Genomic DNA, 24,963 nt, shown 5'->3' on the forward strand with positions numbered 1-24,963 from the left:
AGAACCAGAAGTCAAATAAGCCCACATTATTTCACACACTGAAAGGGTTTTAGCATTTTATAGTAATACTGTAAACAAAAGATTAAAAGTCAAAATATTGTACAGACAGAATGACACTGATAAATACAAGGTTTGGAAAAAGGCAAAAAAAGCTTTTCCTTTCCTCTGCAGCATTTTGTAAAGGAAGAGCAAGTTTGTTTACAGGGGAACAAGAGATCTAGTCCTAAAAGAAAAACACACCTTTGTTACTTGAGGTGCTACAAACTCTGTGACTGCGGTGCTGTGAGTGGAGGGTTCATGAACTTGCTGCTGGGGGTTCCTGTGGGGTGTGGACCACTCTGATTTCAGTGTAGCTGGAGCAGGGGCTGGCAGTTACTAAAGTGTCCCTTGGTTTTGGATCAAAGGCAGGTTTAAATAAGTGATAAATTACACCATAGCTCAGTGTCACCCTGCTTTGGAAAGCAGGTAAGATATGTTAAAGAACAGCACACAGTGGTGTCCTGGGAGACTGAAAAATACCATCTGCTGCCTTTCAGCCATTATTTAAGGAAAAGTTCCTAGAAGATTCTCAATGTGTTTAATTAATTGCCAGTTGCATGATTTTGAAGTAGGTTTCACAAAGGTCATTTGCAGTTTTAGTCCCAGCCTGCCTCTGCTGTCAGGTTAGAGCTGCTTCTGGGGTTCAGAAGGGCAGAAAGGAAATAAAACCCCACAATGAAGAACATCAATTTACTGGGCTGTCATCTCCTCTTTCCATTCCTTCCCTCCCTCAGACTCTGGGAGCCAGACAGCAGCAGGAATCCAGCAGTGCTGTGGCACTTGTGCTTGGATATATCCACACAAACACACCATGGCTGGCTCCTGGGCACTGACAACACATTTCCAAATGGGACAGAGGCAGAGGCAAAAATCAGTGATTTCCTGCATCACCTGAAATTCAGACTCCCAAAAATATTCTCAGTTTTTAAATTATGGACTGACACACTTATGTGAACTGTTATGGATGAAGAAACCTGGAGCACACGTGGCCACCGGGACCAGGCAGCCTGGCAGGGGTTACTCAGCAAGTTGTCAAATTTTGAAAGATTCACATAAAAAACTTAGGAGAAATGTTTTCACATTTGGATATGTTGAGGTACAGAGGTTATGTGCTGTGGCAGACACAGCTGCTTTTGCACTGGCACTCTTCTAACTTCCTTTTTTTTGTTAATAAGCACAGAAATCTTTAGTGAAATTGCATCTGGAGTTACTGAGAAATGCTGCTGCAAACAAGACAGTGCCTCGAAGATGACAGGAAAATTCTGCAGGAAACTTAACAATGAATTACTAACTCAGAAACAAAGGATAATATTTTAACCACTAATGCCCTAAAGTAACATCAAACATATATATTAATGGCATAGTGACAACTAAAAGAAATAACTATTAAGTTTCAAATTCCTTCCAAAACAGATAAAGTGACAAAGACCTTGTAGAGTTACACGTAACAAGCTTGGATGCCCACAACTACTACTGGTTTAGCAGACTAAAAAACATATTGCACAACAGTTGATATGGGAACAGAGAACATTGGGCTTGTACCCCGTTACCAGGACAAACCTTCTTCCTGCTGGGAGCGGTCCTGGAGCCTGGGGAGCCTCAGCCAGCAGGATCCCAGCAGGGGAGGCTCCAGAGAGATGGAGATGCTGCTCTCCCATCCGTGCAGTGGTGTCAGAGCAGTTCCACCAGCAGGATCTGAAAGCAGAACGTGGCCCCAAGGAAACATCTACAAGAGCTCGGTACAGCGCTGGGACATGAGAGTGGCTCGACAGCTACTTGCAACATGCTATTATCCATAACTACACTGGCAACACAGGCACAAAATAAGGCAGTGGGTTAAATTAATCATAAAATTGTTAGAAAACATGCAAAAATAATACTGAGTTAAAAAAAAAAAAGTTTCTTGCCCCTTGAAGTTTTTTTCCTCGTAAAAATGCGCATAGTTCCACACCTGTACGTTGAAATCCAACCTTTAAAAAACCCCAGAGTAAAAAGCCCCGAGTGCCTCAGTTGTTGTTCTCTTTGGTTGTGATGGTGACCAGCTGCTTGGCAGCCTTGGCGATGTCGTAGGCGCACTGGATGACCTGCTGTGTCACCAGCTGGATGTCGGGCGCGGGGCTGGGCTCGGCGGGCAGCGCTTTCCTGCACTCCGACTGCAGCCTGTAGGCGCTGGATGTCAGCAGGCGCAGGGAAGTCCTCACCAGCTCCGACTTGGGCTTCTGGGAAGGGAAAACAGACGCTGGAACAGGCAGAACAACACAACCTTTTCATTAGCCGGGAGTGCTCACAAGGGTTCTTTGATGCGGGCGGCTGCGGCCAAGCCCTGATTCCCCTCGCGGCAGCAGGAGGAATTTCTCTCTCCTCTCGGGGAGATCCCGGACGGCTGCCAGGCAGCAGGCAGGGAATATTGCTCCGTGCCCTCCCTTAGGAAGTTACTCATGCACATTTCTGGTGCCTGTTTACTGTCCCAGCCCACGTCCTGGCTGGCAGGAGGGGACAGCATGTCCAGGATGATGGGTGCAGGCGGGACAGCAGCCTTGGCTCTTTCCTTGCAGTTTTGGAGAGGTGGGTAAGACTTTACAAGAACTCAGTCATGGGGATTTCACTCCCTAAATTTGCTGTGAGCAAACAGATCACTTTGATGGAGGGACAACAGATCTAAATGTGGCTGCAGGAAAGAAATCCAAGCGATGGCACTCAGATGGAAAAGGGGGTGATGAGTCTGGTCAAGTTCCTGTACAACCACACAACTCTTCATAGCAGATCCAAGCACCTCCAGTTTTGTGCAATTCTTAAGAGTTACACATTCAAGAGTACAATTAAAGGCCTGGACTCACACTTTAGCCTTTACCAGTTGCCATGCTAATAAATACAAAGGTGCATCATAACCCCATCATTTCTCCCTACTGTTTTCATTTTGAAGGGAAATAATTTTTGATTTTCATTCTGCAAAGGTGCTTCAGAACCCCACCATTTCTCTCTATAGCTTTCATTTTGAAGGGAAATAATTTTTGATTTTCATTCTGAAGGGGAATTACACATGAGGAAGGAGGCCAAATCCATTCTGGTGGTGGCAGGTACTTACTTTTGGGAACAAGGCTGCCATTTCTGTCACTGCCACATGTATTCTCTCGGAGCACGGTATATAGCTGCAGAAAGATGCCCTGGGTTATTAATTGTGTAGAGATTCCCTTCCCTCTTCCACTTCATTGCTCAGTAACTTATTCTAAAAACCACGTGACTTCAGAAAAAGCAAGAACTTCACCAACAGTGCAAAATTATTTCTTAGATTTTCATTGTTCTTCAAAGGTGGTTTGAAGGAATAACTGTCCATACTTTTTATATAAAACATTGTTAGGAAAGTCTTCATTTGTGTGCAACTTCAGAACATCAAGATGCCTTCTTGGATTAATTAATATCCAGTAAACAGACAAGGCAGAGTTCTCACACACATGCATCCCCAAACTACCAACTGCATTCACAGCCTGAATGCAGTTGACTTCTAGGCTAAATATTCACTAATTCTGATGAGTTAGTTAATAAAACAAAGGCAGATTCCATGAATCACAGATTTCACTTCTGATTTATATACCAAATGAAAACTGGTCTGTTTAAAATAGAACTATTTACCATAAACTGCTGTGAATAGTGAAGTGTTAGTGTGCTCTCTCACAAGTCTCATTTCAAAGGACTCACTTTTATGCTTCAAAGATTCAATTTTAGCACAAGTTAGTTCACATGATCCAATCTTAAGCAAGAAAATCTCAAAACTCACAAAGCATTCAAGAAAACTATTCAGCATGTGTGGGTTATGATAGGTCAGTGCCCTTTCAAGCAAAAAGAGCCTCCAAACCCACCCCCCCGAGTGATTATTTATTTGATCTTGCAACACCAAAGGTGCAAAAAAATCAGTCACTTGCAAATGCACTGAGAGAAAAGCAACGCACTGGGGTCATTTTGGCAATGCAGGAAAATTGCTTTAAAAGGAGTATTTTTCTATGTGTCTCAAGTCACATGAGTTCTTCCAAATAAATTAAAAGTGGAGAGAGGTCTTCCAAGTTCACCAACAATTCCCTTTTTGCTGTGGAATTAATGATTAATCTGCTCCCTGTAGCCACAGTGACCAGCACCCTACCTTGTTAAAAAGTCAATTTACTGATTAAACCCTTGACTAACAAAGCAGAGAAAGCCCTGAGAATAACCTGAATGAGACACTCAGGTGAATAATGTGTGTTTCACTGTATGCTCTCTAGGTCAGCTGCAAAGTTTCCAGTGTGGCCTGGAGGAATGGCTTTAGTTTAATGTCTAAACACTCACTGTGAGCTTGTGAGATGCTCTGACACTGTGTTGGGTTTACACACACTCCAGTGAGACATCAGGAAAATATTCAAGTAGTGACAGCTTGGAAAAGGAATCCCTCATTAGCAGTAAATTGTGTTAATCTCTTCCTCCAATCCTGACAATTGTTGGCTGGGGTTTGAACCTGGCCAGTTCTGTTTCAAAGAGCCTCTCATGCAAATTTTTTATTTTAGGCACTAACAAACAATGTTTTGGTCAGGTTGGAAGATACCATATAAACACACATCTTTTTTCATGGATATGGGATACAAATGATCTCATTTGTATAAACACTCGAGGGGCCTCAGCTGTCAGGTGTGAATGTTCCACCTTGGGAATGTGAAACTCCTGCTACTTTTGCAAGGGTGCTAAGAAGCAGCAACCATGTGTTTTGTTCATAAAATCATGGAATGGTTTGGGTTGGAAGGGACCTTCAAACCTCAAAGATCTCTTCCTAAAGGAAGAAATTCTTCCCTGTGAGGGTGAAGAGGCCCTGGCACACAGAAGCTGTGGCTCTCCCATCCCTGGAAGTGTCCAAGGCCAGGTTGGATGGGGCTTGGAGCAACCTGGGCTAGTGGAAGGTGTCCCTGCCCATGGAGGGGCTGGAACAAGGTGGGCTCTAAGGTGTACCTTCTAACCCCAGCTATACTGTGATTCCATGAGCCAACCAAGTTGTAATTTAATTTATCTTGCCAGGCAATAAAAACCAAAACAGAGCCAGGAGAATACACCAGAGTCAGCTGCAGGCTGTGCTTCTGTTCCCCACGGATGCCTACTGGGAGCTGAAGGGGCTGTGCCACACCCCTGGCCTGGAGGGGCTGCCTGCAGCTCCCTCATCCCCTGGAGCATTTCATGCATCGCCTTCCACGACCCCGTGCGGCCGGAGAGGGAGGGAAAGAGGCAGCAGAGAGAAGGAGAAAGGACACTGTGCCTGGGAGGCAGGGACAGAGGCCAGAGTACCAGGAGGCAGGGCCGGGCTGCTGGCTGGTCAGAGGCTGCAGGGGCGCTGGCTCAGCCCCGGGGAGCCGCGTGCCGAGGCTGTGTCTGAGCTGGGATGTGCCCCCACGCTCCAAGGGCCTGCTGAGCCCACGGAGCACAGGGAAAGGGATGGGAGAGAGTGAGAAACAAAAGGAAGAAGGGGTTTCGTTAATAGATGATACTCTTGCATTGTATTTTTTTACTCTCCAGTTAAGCTTTGCAGCACGTGGTTTTTCTCTACAACGTTCCCAGCACGAGCTTGGAGGATGTGTTATTACATCCTCAAGTGTCTCATTTTGGTAAGGAAGCATTCCCCTGTGTTAAGGAAGCCAGGGAAGAGGAAAACAAAGAACGGCAGCTTCCTAGTTCAGTGTTTTGCAAGATAACACTCATCTAAGCATAGGCAAACACCTCACTCCACGTGTGATACAGAAAACAAAAATGCAGCATAACAGGCTTTTAAAAAACCTGATCAATTCAACAACGAAAGCCAGGTACGCTGCATTGTTTCCTTCAATGATTTTTTAAAAAAATCACAACTGTATAGTGTGATATACATAAAAACTACACTCATTTAAAGCTTCTCTGTGTGAAACAAGCACAAAGAGACTGCACTGGAAAAGGTTACACCAAGGGCAAAGAGCTCAGCACAAACACGGCAGAAGTCGTCACTCGGGTGAGAAGGAGAGGCCACACCAGCCCTGCTAAAAATAGCAAAGTACAAGAAGGAAAAAACACAGAACAAAAGTGGCCCCATTGTTGTTCACTTCTCTGAGCGAGGCAGGAAGTGAGGGCTCAAACACAAACCTCTGCTGCTTCTCCCAGCACAGAGGGCACCGAGCTGGGGCCGCAGCAGAGCCAGACCCACCAGCCTGCAGAGCCAGGTTTGCTGGAGCCCAGAGTGTTCCAGCCCCAAAATGTGCTCACGCCTGGGAGTATGTAGCTTTGATTTACAGCCTTCTGAAAGAGCTGTGTGGGGAGCAGCACCTGATCATCAGCAAGGGCTGTATCACTTTTTGTCACCCACAGCTATTCTAGAAATTGTCCAGGTGGGCCAGAATTTCCCTGTGGGAGCTGAAGCTGCTGCAGCCTGATTCAGTGCTCAGTCAGTGTTATGCTTACTCAGATGGGTCTGTTTCTAAAACCAATAGTTCAAAATACTTTTGCTGGTACATAATTTGTACTAATACCTCAGTAGGAAAGCCAAATTCTCTCTCTTTCACAATTTGCTCCTGAATCAAGGCTTGGTGTTACTATCACATTCTGCAGGGTGTAATTGCCTATGGACATAGAGGGGTGAAGACCCAACAAAAACTTGCAGTGAGTTTTCTACAACACGTTTGATTTGTGCCTAATACAATCCTGGTTTTGCAGCAGGACGCACAAGTTCAGGGCAGGGCAGGCAGCACTGCAGCAGAACCCACTCACAAGGGGCAGGTCACTTGTCCCCAGCTTGCCCTGTGGCATTAAGGACACCAGGGAACACGACAGAGCTACACATTTTACAGGTGTGAAATAGAGGAGCTGTATTTCACTTTCACCTGTGCTACAGGTGAAAACACCTGAAGAATTTCCTTTGTTTTCTCACCAGCTCCAGAGCTTTTCCAGCACTCCCTCCTTACCTGTCATGTTTGTTCTCCTGTGCCGCTCGCAGCAGCTCCTGGATGTTCTTGGTGATCTGCTCCGTTTTCCGAATCACATCTTCTGTGCTGGGCAAACTGGAGCTGGGGGCTGGGTCTGTGTCCTCAGGGATGGACCCCTCCCCCTGCCAAATGACGCTGCGCTGCCGGCCCTTCCTGCCCGACCTGCAGGGAGCAAAGCAGGGCTTGGCCCGGGGACACAGCAGTCCCCTGCCACCCCCGAGCTGTGTCAGCTGTGTCACAGCACCTACCCCGGCTCCTCCAGCTCCACGGGGGTGGTGGGGTTGTCATAGTCGCTCTCGGACACGCTGCTCTGCTTCTCCAGCTTCGAGGCCTGCAAGGAACAGATTTACTTCAGCCTGTGCAGGAAAGAGCAGCTCAGGGCTGTGCCAGAGCCACGTCCTGTGCACGTGGATTTGCTCTTTGCACAACAGCTCCTGCGTTACCCTGGAGCTGCTGTGCCCCTCTCCCCATGCCAGGCTGCTGCTCAGCTTGTACCTGAGGCCCTGAGCACTGCCAGCACAGCCCCACCAGCCCCTGGACACCCAGCAATGCAGGACAGACAGACAGACAGAGCACAGCGTCCTTCCCTGCCACTGAAACTGCCCCAGGGACACACTCTGAGAGGCCACCAGGAGCAGAGGCCAAATGGAGAAGCAGCACCATGAAACAGGAGCCTGAACAGTGAATAAGAACCACTGGAGAGGGAGAGAACCCCAAAGAAAAAGAGGCCAGAGACCACGGTGGGGAGGCTGAATGCAGAGTGGAAAGCAACTGGGAAGGCCACTGCAAAATGGGAGCCCCCCCAAAAAAAGGGCTGAAGACTGTGACAATGGGAAAGTCAAAATAAAGACAGGAGACAGAGATTGGGGAGCTCAAACTGCAGGTGGAAGACTGAGGGCATGTATGGGAATGATGACACCTGGAGCTCATCACAATTTGGGGGCCAACATGAGAGGGGTTAAAGCCCGTTGCAAAGTGAAGCCCAAAACAGGGTGGCCAGGGAGGCCAAAGAGTGAGGAACTGAGGCCCATTGGATGCCTGACACTGGTACAGAGTTGGAAGACCAAAGAAGTGAGAGCTGTGCCCCAGAGCACTGGATGCAACAAGGGCAGGAGGCCCAACCATGAGAGTAGGGAGCCACAGAAGAGTAGTGTCCAAAAGAAGATAGGGGCTAATTCCAAAGTGGAAGCTGAAATGAGAGCAGGAGGAATGCAGGGAAGTAGAGGCTGGATTGAGCTCTGTAGGCCCAGAGCAAAGGCTGAAGGAAGAAAGGAATACCAAAATGAGCTTGGAGGGCAAATCCTCAGCCAGGCCCCAGGATCATCACACATCTGCTTCCTCAAGTCTTCTAAAAACTGCAAAGCTTCACCCACGTGCCCAGCACGACGTGTCTGGTGTCACTCTGATCACAGAGCAACAGCTCAGGGTCCTTCACAGCCCCAACCACCTGTCCTGGGGCTCTTACAGGAACCCTGAAGTCACCCTGAGGGAATCTCCAGGGTTCAACTGTAAGGGACACCTCCAATCTGCATCCCTGACCCAAGCATTTAGGAATCTGCTTACCAAATAATATTTCTGCCTCACGGACAGACCAAAAATGTCACCAGGAACTGGTTTTCACTGGCTGAGATTCAGTACATTTGTTAAGCATTCATCTGATGTTAAACCCATCAATTCTTAAGTGAAGCACCTGGAGTTAGGAACCCCTTTTCAATTTTAAAGTTACTCTGCACAGAAGGAAAAACCAGCATTTTTTGAACACTCCTCTTTCAGGACAGCTGGTAAAGATCAGTTGTAAAAGTGACATGTATTTTGAAGATAAGAAACTATTTTATGTAGAGTCTAACCTTTCCCATCTCCCAGGTATACAGAGACAACAATCCTAATAGTGGCAAAGTTCTACCATCTGCTCAGAAATACAAACAACAGTGATGAATTACAAGAAGAGGATACTATGGAATCACTAATATAGAATCAGTGTAGAATAAAAACAATCAAACCCCGTGCAAGTTTCCAGTACCAGACAGCACTGCAGCCAAACCCAGATTTCCATCTGTCCAAGCAGGATATTCCCTTGGAAAGTTTTTTCTTCCATCCCTACTTGAAAATGTAGTATTTTCTTAACTATTATGTCCAAACATGGTACAGTCAAAATAAAATGGGACAGAAGGAATTAAAAAGCAGGTTCTGTGTCCTGGCAGGGAGAGACCAGGGTAAACATTTAAACCCCCAAATTTGTTATCTGTAAAGCAAGCAATAAATCAGGACCACCTGGATTGGTGCAAGCCACGGGCCCCCAAGGAAAGCAGCTTTGAAGCTGGGCCTCATGCAGTGCTTTTAGTCAGCAGGAGAGTTGTACATTGGCTTAGAAATATCAGTGAGAGCCTGGAAAATCACTGTCCAAACAGCAGCCAGCTTGTCTTGGGGCTGTTGTGCAGCAGAACGAGTGACCTGGAGAACCGTGCGTGGTGTTAAAAGGCCGAAGATGTGAAGTTAGAGAGAGGCGAGAGCCCAGAGCTGGTGGCAGCAGGAATGGAAGGGAGAAAATTCTGCTCCATGCAGGCTGGAAGGCCAGGCAGTGAGAGGGGGAAGAGAGAGGATGTGGTTCTGGGGAGATTGGCACCTCCTCCAGGGAAAAGACCGATTGGGAAGGTACTTAACCCTTCGTGTGCTCTCATCCCTCGACCAGGAAAGCGTGGAGGGGAAGGAAGGTAGAGATGAAGAGGAGGTCACAAACGCACTCCTCCCGATCTAAAAATGGGAAAGAGAAAAACCAAAACCAAAACACAGACAAACTCTTAACTGAAATCAAAGGAACATTCTTAAAACCGTGGAGATGACATAAAGCAAGAATGATGTTGAGAATCTGGCTTAGCCTGAGGGGACTTAATTCTTTCAAAATACAATTGAATTCATGCTCATTCTAATACTGACATTCCAGAGGTGCCAAATTCCACGGAGAACAAAAAAAAAAAAAATTCACCACATGCCAAATGAACTAACTCCACAGAACAAATCAATGCTTCAGAACTGTTACTGCTATCCAAATTTCCACCCAAATGACCATAGGACCAAAGCACTGTCACATTTTGCAGACACTGTCACACACAAATGAATTCTGACATTTCTTGCTGCCAGAACTGCCATCATTTCAACATGACAATGTAATTTAAAATTATCTAAATTTCATAGCTTAAATTAATTTAATTGAAGGTGGGGATTGATTCCCTTGGTGCATTCAGCTGTCTTCTGTGGAATGTGCATGGAATATTTGCCCTCCCTCATGCCAAAGGTAACTTCAAAATACATTTTAAAGGTCTTAATGATTTGACTGGAAGGAAATAAAAGACATTGCTACTAAGAGGGAAAGATATTGCCAAAAATCCACATTTTCAATGTGTGTCTAAAAGATATTGTCCTGTATTCCAGCCTACAGGGCAATCTAAGAAGGTGAAACAAAAATTTAACTGTGCTAATTAATTACATGTACTTGCTAATTAAATGCACTAGTGTGTGTTGGGTCACTTCTGTAAAGTGTGAACACTTCAGTGCAAAATCCCTCTGGCCAACAGAGAACTCCCTCTCCACATCACACAGGAAAATACTAAACCAGAAGAATCTGCTTGTCTGGCAGATCTAAACCATCTCCAGCCCCCAGTTCCAAACTCAGAATAAGAAACTGGGGAAAAATTTTCAATTTTATTTTATTTTTGTAAGGTGGTTATGAAGTTCCACAAATTGGTACCTGCATGTTTATCTCCAGAAATACATGAACTTTACCTACCTTCTTGGAGTACTATTTCCCCTCCCTTCCTGGTTTTCAGACAATCACATATTGATATTTTATATCTATATATATATATAGAGTGTGGTTAAAAAACCAGCTGAGCAGAAGCCAAAAGCTCCAGTTTCCATATTCCAGAACTGCTACAGCTTCTGCTTTTCAAACCATCAGGCTCCTGCAGACATGTTAATACAGCAAACATGAACAATTCTCACAGTTCTTATCCCCCCTGGTTTTTTTTTCCCCTCTGAGGCAGAAGCTGAGTGAACGAGCAGCGCCGGAAGAGACAGGAAAGCTGAACGTGAGAGGCAATGCAGAAGCAGCAGCAGTTTTACTCACGTGTGGAGGGAAGGGCTGCAGCCTGGTGATGTTTTCCTCTGGGTAGGTGACCTCCCCCATGGGCAGGTAGGGCTTCTGCCCTGAGCCAGTCTCGTACATGGACATGGGCCTGCTGCCCCGGGCCGACGGGCGCCGCTTTAGGGAGGAATTGCTGCTGGGGTCTGGGTACTCAGAACCACCTTGCACCTGATAGATATTGGTTGTGGCCTGTCTTCTGAGGTTGGTATTTTCACTCTGTAGAGTTTGGAGCTGAAAGAAATGTTTAGCAGTGGGATTTGGTTTCCTAAGAGCAAGTGCCAAAAGCAAAGTGACCACGCGACACTCGCTTGTCAGCCGTACCAGAAAATCCAGGTACTGCTGCCTGGGGGTTCATTTCTTTTTCAAAATCTACTTGACTTGCTTGGTACAAGCACAGGAACACCTCTGTTCCAGATCTGGAAATACTTAGGTGCTGATTTCCAGCAGCTGCTGGGATGTAAACTAAAGTTAGATGTTAAAATTGGCTGCTGTAGTTCAAAAACACACGACCCATTCCCTCCAGCCTGCTCTACTGGCACAGGAATCCAATGAGGCTGTGGGGGAAGGACTGCCAACACAACAGTTTTCCAAGCAAAGGGATCCATTGCAGCAGCCAATACAAGGACCTAGAAGACTTTAACATAAGGCCAGTGAAATCTGACAGTGCCAGAACTGCAGCACAGACACCAGAGGCAGCACAAAGGAACTTGAGCTTGCTCTGCAAAGCAAGGAGAGTTTAGCTTGTGAAAATTAGGCATCAGCTATTGCTATCTAAGAAGCCAACAAGAAAGCATTTTAAAGCTTTTTATTATTATATATTTATTTGATAGTAAAAATGTACCAATTCTGATTATTTTGTGGACTTGGAGTAAGTTTGCTATATTAACACATCGGAAAGAAAAGATGAACTGAAGAAAAACTGCAGGACAGCAAGGATCTCCCTTCTGCTACACCATGAAAATATTCTAAAGCCTCATTAATTCACAGACCCCAAAGGTTTTTTTTTTTACCCTAAATGATTATATCTGTCTAAAGAAACCCAGTGTAAGTGAAAAATTAATTCAATTGATTCAAGAGAAATGCTGAAACCAGTACAAGCTGTTGAAAGACCAAGGACACACCCTGAGATCTCCCAGTGTTCACCATTCCAACAGAATAGAAGAGAATTGGCACTTCACAGACAGAGATATCCCAATCTGCTGGGTTAGCTCAGCCTCAGGTGCAAACAGCTCCACCACTCTCCAAAAGCTCTGCTCTGCCCCAGAACAGGAGGTCCACCCTACAGCCTGAACAACTTTCTCTACATGTGACTCTTACAGGATTGTAATTATTTGGAAAATGGGATTTTAAACACTAGTTAAATGGATTAATCAGAGGGTAAGCTGCTAGCCCTTACTAGCCAGCCAGACAGGATAGTGAAGTCAGATATAAATTGTCCTTTACCCCACAAAAATATAGTTAAGTGCACACACATTAGGTGTGCTGGCACTTGATTCCTCATTGTTTAAAGCTGCTTATATTGGAGCATGATAGCAAAACCACTCAGGACTTGCAACAGCTGTCCTGTCACTGGGAAAACTGATGCTAAACTTTTGACATAAGTCAAATCATCCTCGTGATTTGCAAGGCTGGATCACCACAAAAAAACAACATTCAAAGCATGTGTTGCACATAAATATTTATAGTCTCATGTCTGATTCCAAAGCAGCTCCACTTCAAAATGAGTTTTCTCACTATCCCAATACTGGATTATTTCATCCTCAGTTCCAGCAGTTTTATGCTGACAACTTCAGATACCCCAAAGCTGGAGGGAGGGGTTCCTCTGTTACCTTTTTCTGCATAATCCTCAGCTCATCACTCAGGTTGATGTTCACCTTCATTAACTGCTGAATCTTCACCTCAGAAGCCACCAAGGCATTTTTAACCTGCATATATTCCTGGGCAGTCACTGGTCCATCTGACAAGTCTGAATCCAAGCTCTAGGAAAACGAGAAAAATACTTACACCATTAAGAAGAAGAAAACAAGATCATCAAATTTCAACAGCTTTCATGGATTTACTTTAAAGGCATCACAGTTCAAACTAAGTTGAAATTAATAAGAGACATTAACCAGAATCATTTAAATCCTCTAGAAAATCAATCAGCTCTTAGCTCCTATAAAAATATTTGCATCAGCATTTCAGTGATAAAATACTGTTTTATAAGGCCTTTTTAAAAATAAGCAATAAAGAACTGCAAAGTTATGAAAGACAGACTAAATATCCAGTGTGCATTTCCAGTGAAGATTAAAGCAGAACCACCAGGTTTTACTGGCCTTTGATGTCATTCTGCATTCCTCCAGGAATGGTTTAACTCACTTGGACACTGTTGGTCTGCTGTGAGTATTTCTCCAGTAAGAAGCAGTAAATGTTTGTGAAATAACATGGAATCACTGATTTAGAGCCTTTTGGCAGATCCAATTATTTCACCTATGCAATTAAATTTGTATCTTATCCCCAGCCATACACATTACTTTTCTATAGAGGCTTTTCTTTTTTTACAATAAAAATTCCTTAAGCAACAACATTTCATTTAAGAAAGTTCACAGAGTGAGGCATAATTACAAAATTAATTAAAATATTAATTTCCTGATTATTTATGCATATTACTTTTATGAATAAGACTTGGGGGTGTATCCCTATTTCAATCCTACCTTCTGCCTGTTTGATTTAGCTGCATTTGTTTCCAGATCTGTATCTTCATCTGAAGCAACACTGTCATAATCAGGCTGGTCATTGTCCTGACTTTCACTGCTGTGCTGATTGCTGATTGATTTCAGTATCAGCTCCACATTTTCTGCAGATCAACACATGAAACACATACTAGTAAGTCTGGAGAAGAAATAGAAGTTCGTAATTTGGAAAAAAAAATAATTTAGATCCACCTAGGAGGAATGAATGATTACTGTCCAAAACTTCAAAGTATTACGGTTTTGTATTTTTATTTCTTTTAAGTGTTTAGGTAAATTAAAATAAGTGGTGAGAATCCTTTAGCAGCTTAATAAAATTCATATAAATTAAAAAAAACCCAACAGATTACATTGGACAAATGGATGTCAGCATGCAAATGAAAAATACAGGGAAATATTAAAAGTTAGATTTTTTGGGTATTTTCTCTCCAGAGGGAAAAAGATATATGAAAACAATATATAGATTTCATAATTCAGCTCTGCTGAGGGGCTCTGGGAGTGATTAAACTACTGAAAAAGTGCCTGCAAAGGAGCTGACAAGAAAAGCTCACTCACCTTTGGAACCAGTGAGAGAATTCCCCTGTTGTCTTCGTTTGGCATCACTTAAAATGTCTATAACCAGTGTAGCAAACTCGTGGGCATTAAATCGAGCCAGTTTCTGCCTTCCCTAAACACAGAATAATGCAGAGGAAAGAAAAGCACATCCTGTATCAGAAGAACAGCAGAATCCCCAGGAAAAACTAAAACTACACACTTGGAGTTGACTGTTCAACTACATTTACTGCAGAAAATGTGATTTAAAGAGGAAATGTGAAATTATTTTAACCTCTTTCCAAGTAGATGCAACTCTTCTACAATAATGAAATGAAGTAAAGCAATATTACTTTGGTCTACTTGGATTGTTATATTACCTGGATTGTTATTTTTTACAGTATTAAGATTTCATACCTGATTCCTGGTTGAGGAATATTCAGGATTTACAGGAAGAAAAGGGACCACGGTGGTCTCTGTCACGAGTGTGCTGTGGTTCTGAGTAGCAAGCCAAACTGCTCCAGAGGAAAAAAATAAAAAGAACAGGGAATAACCTTCCTGTACTGCTTGACAGCATATCTTTGTCAAATAAAAGACTGCAATTTCAAACACAAACACAGTCCATTCAGAGGAAAGCTTTTCCCCAGAGGGTTCTCTACTTCGTGAAAAACACAAGATTTTTTTCAATTAACATCCCCTTCAGGCAATGCAAGACAAAGAAACTCCCTCAGCAGTAATTGCTGAATACAGAAGCACTTGAACAGAACACGTGCTTGGATTGGAATCTTGTATGTAAAGTGACAATCCAGACTTGTTTTATTTCAATCCACAAAGTCTCACTCACCTGCATCTGTTTCCCTTCTGTCTACTTCATCATACACATCCATGGCAAGTTCTTCAAATAAGTGGTTGCTTAGCTAAGGGTAAAGGAGAATAATTGGAATTTGAAAAGAAATGAAAGCCAGTAAGATCTCTGATAATAGAAAATAAGAGAAAATGTAAGAGCACAACTCTGCTCTTTTCTCCAGCCTCTGTAATCCATAGAAAATCTCCTTTCTCAGCCTGCACAGGCAGCAGACATGCATGGCCACCCCATTTCGAGGTACAGAAACAACCATCCTGTTCTACACTCCTCCTTTCCTGGTCAATGGATTTTTTTTTTCCCCTCTCCCATCTGACCACAAAAAGACCTTTTGTGTTTGGGGTGAGGCAGAGGCACTGTGGGAATGAGGCACCAAATGGCACTGGAGATGCAGACTTCAATGAACAGAGAAGGCTCACAAAATATTTGTGTGTTTCAAGCTGCTCCTACAGCAGATGGGTCAAGAGATACTTGTGCTAGGGAGCCTGAGAGATGAGAGTTTGCCACATCTAAAAAAGGAGCTTTACTTACAGACTGAAGCTTCTTCTTGGCTGCTTTTGCCAGTTCTGATACATCCAGACTGCTATGAAAACAAGAAGTGATCATTACATCTACAGCATTTCATGGCTTCTACGCATCAAAACTCTACATTTTGGTAACTCAGTGATTAAAATGTCACTTTTACCTTAAACCCTCTAATATTTCAGTATTTTTAGCATTGTTTTTAACACACTGATGTTATTAATATTGCTACTATAATATCACCATTAACATATTATTAAGCTTTCTTTCACAACAATTTTTAAATGTAAAACAAAGCAATACCAAAACTACTTTGGAATATGAATACCCACAGGTTTTTACCCACACAATTTTTAAGTTACTGAAGTTTTACACAGAAGTTTTGCAAGCAGGAGGTTGGACAGTGGTTTACTTACAGCCGCCTTATTTCCAATTGCACAGCAATAAAAAGAGGAACAGGAACTTAAAATTAGTACTTGATACTTCTTATAGAAATCTGATTTCATTGATCACAACCAAAAGTTAAAAGCATTAAAAAAATCAGGAAAATACTCAATTGGTCCTTAAATTATTTCCACAATCTGTTTCCTAGGAATTCCCCGTATGTGTTCCCTTCCCAGAACTGTCTCACCTTCTCCCTGCATTTTAATAAATACAATGTTTTTATTTTGTATAAATATTATTTTCTGATTTTGTTATATTCATTTTATAATTTTCTGATGTTGTTGATATTCCAATACTCTTTGTATGAAAAAAGGTTTCAAGACTAATAAAGGCACACATAAAAAAAAAAAGTTAGAATAGCAACTAGCTTAAAAGGTGTTTCAGAAAGGAAAGAAAACTTCATTATTAGGTTTTTTTCACTCTGATGTTTTCAGACACATGATAGAATCAGCAACTTACCTGTCTGCCATCTGAGGTATAACAAAGTGCTGCCCATTTTTGTGCTCTAGAGTTGAAAACAAATTGCACTTTACTAGGTTGGTACTGGCCTACAGTTTTCAATAATAAGCATCAGGCAACACTAAATAATTTATCTTCCATGTAATTACTCAATTTCTAATTACAGGCAACTAGGCAAGTTATCAAAGAGGGCTCATGCCATGATTTCCAGGTGTTATCAAAGATTCAATTAAGGCTTGTTAGTTATATTGAAAATTCCATTAAAAACTAAAATTAAATTCTAACACAGGTCCCTTTATGATTAAAAATCTCTAAGTGTCCTTGTGTTCAAAAGGCACCCACTTAACAGAGCACTCCCCTGCTGTTGCACTTCAATTAGAAAAAACTACTTGGAAGAGTTTCTACAGTATATAAAGAACATGTATTTGTGGAAAACCAGGAAGGGATTTTGTTTTTAATTTATATCTATTTAAAACCCTGCAGTTTTATCCCAATTTTAAATGCATCATCCCTAATCTTGCATCTCATACTTTTTTTGGTTCGGTGTAATTTATTTGACTATTTGGAAGGGATACAAAAAGTGCAGTGCACAAATAAGACCCAGCACAGTCTGAATGTCCTGTAAGTGACAGTGACAGGTCTGAGGGTGCAGGTGTGGTGCTCACCTGGTTTCCTGCCACAGAGGTAGAAAGCCAACCTGTCTGTGAGCTCGTACTGGATCTCCACCAGCCTCTCTGCCAGCTCGTGGTGCCCCCCTTGCCTGCTCACACACAGGGACAGGGGCAGTCAGTGACACACAGAAATGGCCAGAGAAACACATTTAGTACAAGCCCACACTGCACGTGTTTGGTGCATCAACCCACCACAGACCCAGCCCAGTTCCACCCCCTGTGCCCCAACCCATCTCTGCAATCTGGGACATTCCCACAGCAATTCCTGAGCTAGCCCTCAACTCCTGGAGCCTGAACTTGCAGAAACTTCTCTCTAATTGATTTCCTGTGAGCTGCTAGACTGGCACAGCCTGTGCCATTGGCATCATAGCTGATGGCTCAGGCACGCAGAACACAGGATGTGATCTGATGAAAATACTTATTCCTCATTTTTATTCACTCACTCTTTCTGGAAAAGGTATTATTAGCAGACAAATTATTTCAGGACAGAAACGTATCTTAGCAGGCCCATGGTGTGATTTATGGATATCAGAGACTCCTACCTTGCATAATCAACTGGTGTTTTCCCATTGGAATCTTGTGTGCCAGGATCAGCACCATAAACTGCCAATAGTTCTGCTTGCAAAGTCTGTCCTGCCTTAGCAGCAACGTGCAGTGGGGTGTTTCCTTTCTCCTGCAAGAGATTAAGGAAAAATATCTACTTAACCAACAGGTCTGAGGAGAATACTGAAATATAACATGAATCAGCTGAAATGAGCATAAATAATATGAACTGGAATTGATTGTATATCATCAAAATAATGAGAAAAGTGTTCCTACAGGATGGAAGAAGTTGGCTTGAGCTCCTAAGGAGAGCAGTCGCAAACAGGTCTCCAGATTCCCTGTCCTCACACTGGAATGGAGTTGCTGAAAAAGAAGCAGAATTACATTTAACACAGCAGCAACAACTGTGATTCAGCAGTTGTTTTTCAGCCATGCTTTGAGAAACCAGAGTATGCAGAGCTCTCACTAGAGCTCTTTCGTGTAAAGGGTTTTCTCCAAGTTCACCTCCATTAATGCCTCTTAATCATCACCTCCAGCGATAACCACAAAAAAGGGGCTTCAAGTTGAAGTCAAGCCTTATTTATTTATGTAATAGTGCAAAACCCAGAAACAATTAAGCCAAAAGCAAGCAAGGGAAGTGAGTGAGATTTGCCTGTGCTGTCCCAGGAGGCACTGACCTTGCTGAGATCCTTGGCAGTGACACTGTCGTCCTCCCGGCACGGCAGGCGATGCACAAACGCTAACATTTGATATTTAGCTCTGATAAACTCTGCTTTGTTGGGACTGCAAAGAGAAATCCAGGCAACAAGAAGGGAAAGGAAAGAAATATCAGTGCTTTTGTAAGTAATACAGACGCTCCAGAAAAAGAAAAATTTCACAAGTGAAGATTGAATCAGAGATTTGTGTGTTGCTGATGGCAAAGTTAGGAATGGAAAAATATTTTCATTAAAAAACAACCTAGTGCAGCTTGTCTGACTATACAGAGAAAAGGTCTGTTACAACCATCAAATATCTGCAGATTGTAGCATGTGGTGTCTGTTTCTTTAAAGAAATATAGACTTTAAAATCACATAGCTTAAGATCTATACTTACTCGACACAGTTATTTACATTTTAAAATGAAGCACCATAGTCAGGGACAAAAATCTCTGAACTTTTATTTAATTCCTCAGTCAAGCTCCATTTTGTTGGCAGCATTCAGTTAACTGAAGCATATAACAAAGAAAAGTCCTCTGACTAAAGTGTGCAAGCAAAGGTCCTCACTATTCAATAGGAATCAATAATTCAGAGAATTCAAGCACTGTATTCCTATTTCTGCTATAAATTAAAAAAAAAAAAATTTGGAAATAAAAGAAAAAAATAGCTACCAGACACATAGAGGTTCCTATGGATTCCTTGTTGCTCTGTCACTGCTGAATGAAACAATCCCACTTCTCTAAGAAAACAATTCTGCATTTCCCACTTACTGCACTTTATCCTGCGGGCTGGCCTTGCGCCGCCCGCTCATCACGGAGGCAGGGTCCAGCAGGGAGTGCTCCCAGATGGAATTAGCACCATTGTTGTACAGAGTTTCCACCATCTGAAAGCCAGAACACACAGATATTTTGCTGCTGGCTGCATGAATCCACTATCTGTCATGATTTTCAAGCAGGTATCAAGCCAACAGATTCCTACTCTGTGTGCCAGCATCTGTAACCTGCAGGGATATCATAACTGGGATATCATAACATATGATGTGGAATTTAGTGAGAACCCCCTTAAAATTCTCTGCTCTTCCCAACAGCACCCACAGTGAAAAGAAAATTCAGTTTGAAGCAGATGTACTGTGGAATTTCTTTCACAGATGTACTGTGAAAGAAAAATTGAAGTGACCTTCCAAAGCAAAGGTATCAAATTCAAAATGCAAAGGTAATTCTGACTTTAGTGGTCCACCACAATAAAACAAGAGAAACAAAATGAGGATAACTTAGAAAAACAAAGCTAAAAAGCTCAAAAAAAAAAAAAAAGTTCAGGGATTTAAATGACATTAAAAATCACTGTATCTGGTTTTAATGGAGGAAAACAGATGTCCTCTGTACCTGCAGCAGTGTTGGAGGCCACGGGGTGTGTTTGAGGTGCCTCACTTGGGAGATGTGACGGCCCAGGCTCCTGTGCACACTGCAGCACTCATCACAGATCAGGATCCCCCTGTTTATGGATGCCCAGCAAGGATCTGCAAAAGAAGCCATCCATTATAACACAGGAAGCAACACGACCTTGGGTTGCAAAAGCAGAGTCTAAAATGAGCAGCTCTGCATTTTAACCTTCCCTGCTTAGCCACTGTGTGAGCCTGTGAATGCCACAGCCTTGCTGGGGCTCTGGATGCTGGAAAAATGGGAAACACCAGTCCTGGAACTCATGGGGGATGTGGGATCCCAGGGACAGTGAGAAGATGTGCAGTGGAAAATTGGGGAAAAGCCCCACTGCTTGCAGTTTTCTTGTGAAAATGCTTTCCTTTTTAAATATAACAGGACATTGAATTTATCACCATGCTGAAGTGCTTTACTTGTTATTTTGTGGACTCCCACAGAAGTATTCCTAACAACAGTGCCTACTCGGTCTTTGAAAAAACTCTGGGTTTTGGGGATTTTTTTTAGCTTGTAAAAAAATACTTTTTAAAAACACAAAATCTACACACAAAGGTGCCACAGCACTCAGCCTTTCCCCCTGCTACTCAGTTTTCAGTTCTATATTATAACAACACCTTTTAAATTTCCACTTTAAATAATAAAAACACACAAGACTGTCATAATAAAGAAGGATACATATGTGCCAAGTCAAAGGCTCAATAAAATCCAACATTCTCAAGCAAAATTACTTCATCTCTCACCAGATCCGAGCTGAACCATCTTACAAGCAGCCCAGAAAGAAAACTGATGGGAAGTGAAGTAGTAAATAATATATATGAGCTACAAACATCAAAAGTCATAAAATCAAGTAGGAATGGTAGATTAGGTTGGAACAATAAATGCCCACAGGACACCAAGCAGGTCCCTTGGCTGCTCAGAGCTCAGTCTCCAGAAGAAATTCCAATTTCTGTCAGTGACACGTGAAACTCAACGTGCCAAAACCCTGCAGGAACAGGCAACTGAGCAGCCAGACAGAGCTTCAGACCTGGCACATCCCAGGAGAACAAAAAGAGAAATCAAGATCTTTTATTTTGGAAAAAATCTTAATTTCAAATGCAGAGATGAGTCTGAGGCCAAATAAATGAGTACAAGGCGAGCCTGGTATCTGATGAGAGAACTTCTGAGCCCTGTCAGAACACATCTGAGCACTGGTGCATCATATGGAAAAGTCTCCTCTGACCCACACAACAAATGGACTGAATCCCTGCAAACAAGATGTGATCACAGCTTCTGAGCAGAGTTGATGATCTGGGTGTGCTGCAGGCAATGCAGGCAAACCTGTCTGAGCCACGAGAGCCAGCAGCATCTCCTGACCCACCAGAAGCAGCCCAGCCCAAAGCCAAATTAAAGCAAAAAAAACCCAAATTTGTTATTTGTTGTAAAGACAAAAAAACCCAATCAATTTGTTAAACAAATTACAACAAGCACATTGAACTCCTTGTTAAATCATTCCATTATTTAACAATTTTGATTTCCAAGAAGAAAAAGAACAGCAATAGAGTGAGAAACCTAATGACCCAAACTGAGGCAGCCTTCCAGATTAATGAGCCTGGTCCCTTCTTGTTAGAGACAACCTCATCACACATGGATGGGATCCTTAGGGATCCTTTCCCTTGCCCATTCCCAGGCTGTTTGTGAGCATTGCTCTGCATTGTCAACAGTCAGCACTGGGGGTTTTCTTTATTTCCACCTCAACACCCAATGCCCCTGGATATTTCAGGTTTAAATTTAATGCAATGAAGTATCTGTCCTGGAACTTGAGTAATTTTTAAGAGACCTAATTATGGACTTGATCAGAATATGTTTAAGCCAGTACCAAAATACAGAGAATCCCACAATGACTGAGGTTGGAAAAGACCCCTGAGTCCAACCTGTGACTGATCATCCCCTTGTCAGCCAGCCCAGAGCACTGAGTGCCATGTCCAGGAATTCCTTGGACACCTCCAGGGATGGGGAATCCAAACCTCCCTGGGCAGCCCCTTCCAGTCCCTGACCACCCTTTCCATGAGGAAATTCCTCTTGATTTCCAACCTGACCCTCCCCTGGCACAGTTTGATGCAGTTTCCTCTCCTCCTGTCCCTGTTCCCTGGGAGCAGAGTCTGACCCCCCCCCAGCTGTCCCCTCCTGTCAGGAGTTGTACAGAGCCAGAAGGTCCCTCCTGAGCCTCCTTTTCTCCAGGCTGAGCCCCTTTCCCAGCTCCCTCAGCCCCTCCTGGTGCTCCAGCCCCTTCTCCAGCTCCATTCCCTTTCCTGGACACGCTCCAGCCCCTCCATATCTGTCATGGAGCGAGGGGCCCAGAGCTGGACAAAGCAATTGAGGGCCCTCAGTGTCCAGCTCAGGGGTGGTCACAGCCTGGCCCTGCTGCCCACGCTGGTTTTGACAGAAAAGACAATTGGGGAGAAGCTGCAGGGCCGGGCGGGCGCTTTCAGGAACCTGCAGGGTGGTTCAAAACAGGAAGCGTGAGATGAAGACAAACCCGGCCCAGGGTTTGAGAAGTGAGCTCCTGCCTCGGGATAGGAAATGCAGCACAAGAGCTGCTGTAAGATCACCCCGAGTCAAAGAAAACCCTCCACGCTCTGCCTGGGCAGAGACAAAGGGGGCGTTGATGAGGTTCCGGGGGAAGCAGTAATTAATGCAGGTGCCGGGCACACCCGCCCTGGGGCAAAGGCTGCAGCCCCCAGGTCTCCTGACACAGCCCCCCTGCAGCCAGGGACAAACCCTCTGGATTAGCTAAAGGAAGGGGTTGATTCGTTTTATTTACAAAAAGATTAAATGAAGATTTCTTTATATACGTGGATAAGCCAGTGGATTTCTAGTAAATAAGTTAAGATTTCTTTATATATGTGGATAAGCCAGCGGATCTCTAGTAAATAAGTAAAGAGCTGGCAGTGCTCTAATGTCACGATAGAAGGCAGGGTTACGGGATTACCAGACAGTGATTCTGATACCCCGAGGAGCTTAAGGAACACAATTCACACAGCTTTATCTCCGAGTCACAACACCCCCGATGTGTGCAAGCACAGATAGGCTACCTTCTGAGATAGGGACAATTGCCTGCCTGAGAGATGCCAGCTCCATTTATTGTAAAACCAAATTTCTACAGGGGTACAAGTAGAATCCCAGACTGGTTTGGGTTGGAGGGAGCTTAAAGCTCACCCAGTTCCAATCCCTACCATGGGCAGGGACTCCATCCGTTATCCCAAGCCCCATCCAACCTGGCCTTGGACACTTCAGGGATGGAGCAACCTTCACTGGGCAACCTGTGACAGGGCCTCACAACCCACACAGGGAAGACTTCCTTCTGTCAGAAGAAGAAAGTAACTTCCTGGAAGTTCATTTGGAACTTTTATCGTTTTTTTAAACATAACTCAGATTTAATAAAAGTTGTTCTCCCTTTTCCCATGTCTTATCTTCTGGCAATTCAAGTGTTATCTACGTTACACAGACATCTACATTACACATGCAATAATAATGTATTATTACATTAGTGTTTTAATTCATTTCAGTACGTGCATAATTAATTAATTATATTGGAAGAACCTGCCCGGAACACAAACAGCAAAAACTGGAGAGACAGAATAGACACAGACAGAGCTGATAAATTAAAGCAGGACAGTTTTAGATACAAGAGCTGCAGAACTACGGATGGTCAGGAGATGCAGCAGCCTTTCCAAACACGAGGTCTGTTTCCATACGCTCCCAAACTGATCTGCAGTGGGATTCGCGTCAGCCCAGAACAGACGCTGCTCCCTGAGCGTCTCCAGACACCTCAGCACAACTTTCCTTGGAAGTCTGGGACACCTACACCCAACCCCGGCCGTGGGACAACTCCCAGTTTGCCTCCCCCCACCCCCGGCCCTGGGAACACGGGAATGGATGAAGAGCTCCGAAGCCAGCCCCGCTCCGGCCTTCCCGGCTCCCCCAAAACAGCCCCGGTCCCTTCCAGTGACACATTCCCAACCCACGCCCTCCTCCCACCTTTCAGCCCCGTGACTGGAAGGTGGATTTCTGTCAGCTTTCCTCCCTCCTAAACTGGGGAGCTCCGCGTTTCCTTCCACGCCGCCGGAGATCTACAGGCTGCTCCGCGGAGCGCTGCCTCCCCCGGGCTCGGGAGGGGCGGCGGTGCCGGCGGGACCCGGACACTCGGACACGGAGTTATATCCCAGCCCTGGAAGTGTCCCAGGCCAGACTGGACGCGGCTTGGAGCAGCCCGGGCTCCTGGAAAGTGTCCTGCCCATGGGCTTTAAGGTCCCTTCCCACCCAAACCATCCCGCTCCATCACAGGTGCAGCGGCGGCCGCTCCGGGGCGGTGACACCCCCGGGCCGGCGGCGCCCCCGCGGCCCCCGGCCCGAGAGGGGTGCGCGGGACGAGCCCGCGCGGTGCCGGTGGCGGTGCCGTGCCTACCCTGAGCGCTGCAGTCGGCGCAGACCTCGCTGCTCCTCAGGCGCTTCGCCATCGCGGGACCGGCGGCAGCGGCGGCAGCGGGGCCGGTAACGGGCCCCGCCAGCCCCGGGCCGGCCCCGCGCATGCGCGCCGAGCCACCCTGTGCCGCTCCGCATGCCTCCCGTGCTGCCATCTTTACTCCTGGCACGGGGCCTGCCTAAAAACTGAGCTGTGGTTTAGCGGCGCGGCACCCAGCGCTCCCGCTCGGGCCCGCGCCCGCCCGCTCGCTGCGCCCTCTCGGCGGGGTGACGGGAGAGATGGGGCTTCGGAAGCCTGGTGGAAGAGGCCGCTGTGCAGCAAGCCGTGCCCTTACCCGCCATGGCGGGCGGGCGAGCGAAACCAAGGCCCGGGCGAAGGCGGGGTGAGAGCAGCCGGCGCTGAGCGCTCCCCCCGCGCGGAAGGCAATGGGACAGCTGCGGGCGGGACGTTCCATCTGTCCGCCCGCAGAGGGG

At 44.8% G+C, this 24,963-nt stretch overlaps 1 protein-coding gene across 6 annotated transcripts; it reads right to left on the reverse strand.

Moving 5' to 3' along the window:
- Positions 1–42: 42 nt before the first annotated feature.
- On the reverse strand, positions 43–24,896 carry GIT2 (GIT ArfGAP 2). 6 transcript variants are annotated; one of them, XM_053994351.1, is made up of 20 exons: positions 24,473–24,896; positions 19,978–20,111; positions 19,366–19,478; positions 18,578–18,683; positions 18,177–18,263; positions 17,900–18,030; positions 17,352–17,446; positions 16,687–16,732; positions 15,793–15,841; positions 15,244–15,316; positions 14,817–14,914; positions 14,424–14,535; positions 13,833–13,975; positions 12,969–13,118; positions 11,122–11,370; positions 9,660–9,749; positions 7,247–7,329; positions 6,978–7,160; positions 3,125–3,188; positions 43–2,258 (listed from the first exon to the last, which is right to left on the reverse strand). In XM_053994351.1, the coding sequence occupies exons 1-20, from the start codon at positions 24,642–24,644 to the stop codon at positions 2,046–2,048; spliced, it is 2,391 nt and encodes a 796-aa protein (XP_053850326.1). In that variant the 5' UTR covers positions 24,645–24,896; the 3' UTR covers positions 43–2,045. The 6 variants fall into 6 exon arrangements, with proteins under 6 accessions (XP_053850326.1, XP_053850324.1, XP_053850329.1 ...); XM_053994349.1 differs by having other exon boundaries at positions 15,793–15,844; XM_053994354.1 differs by lacking the exon at positions 24,473–24,896 and adding an exon at positions 24,046–24,253 and having other exon boundaries at positions 15,793–15,844.
- Positions 24,897–24,963: the final 67 nt, after the last annotated feature.

This window comes from Vidua macroura, chromosome 18 (assembly GCF_024509145.1).
Source record: "Vidua macroura isolate BioBank_ID:100142 chromosome 18, ASM2450914v1, whole genome shotgun sequence".
NCBI classification, from domain to species: domain Eukaryota; kingdom Metazoa; phylum Chordata; class Aves; order Passeriformes; family Viduidae; genus Vidua; species Vidua macroura.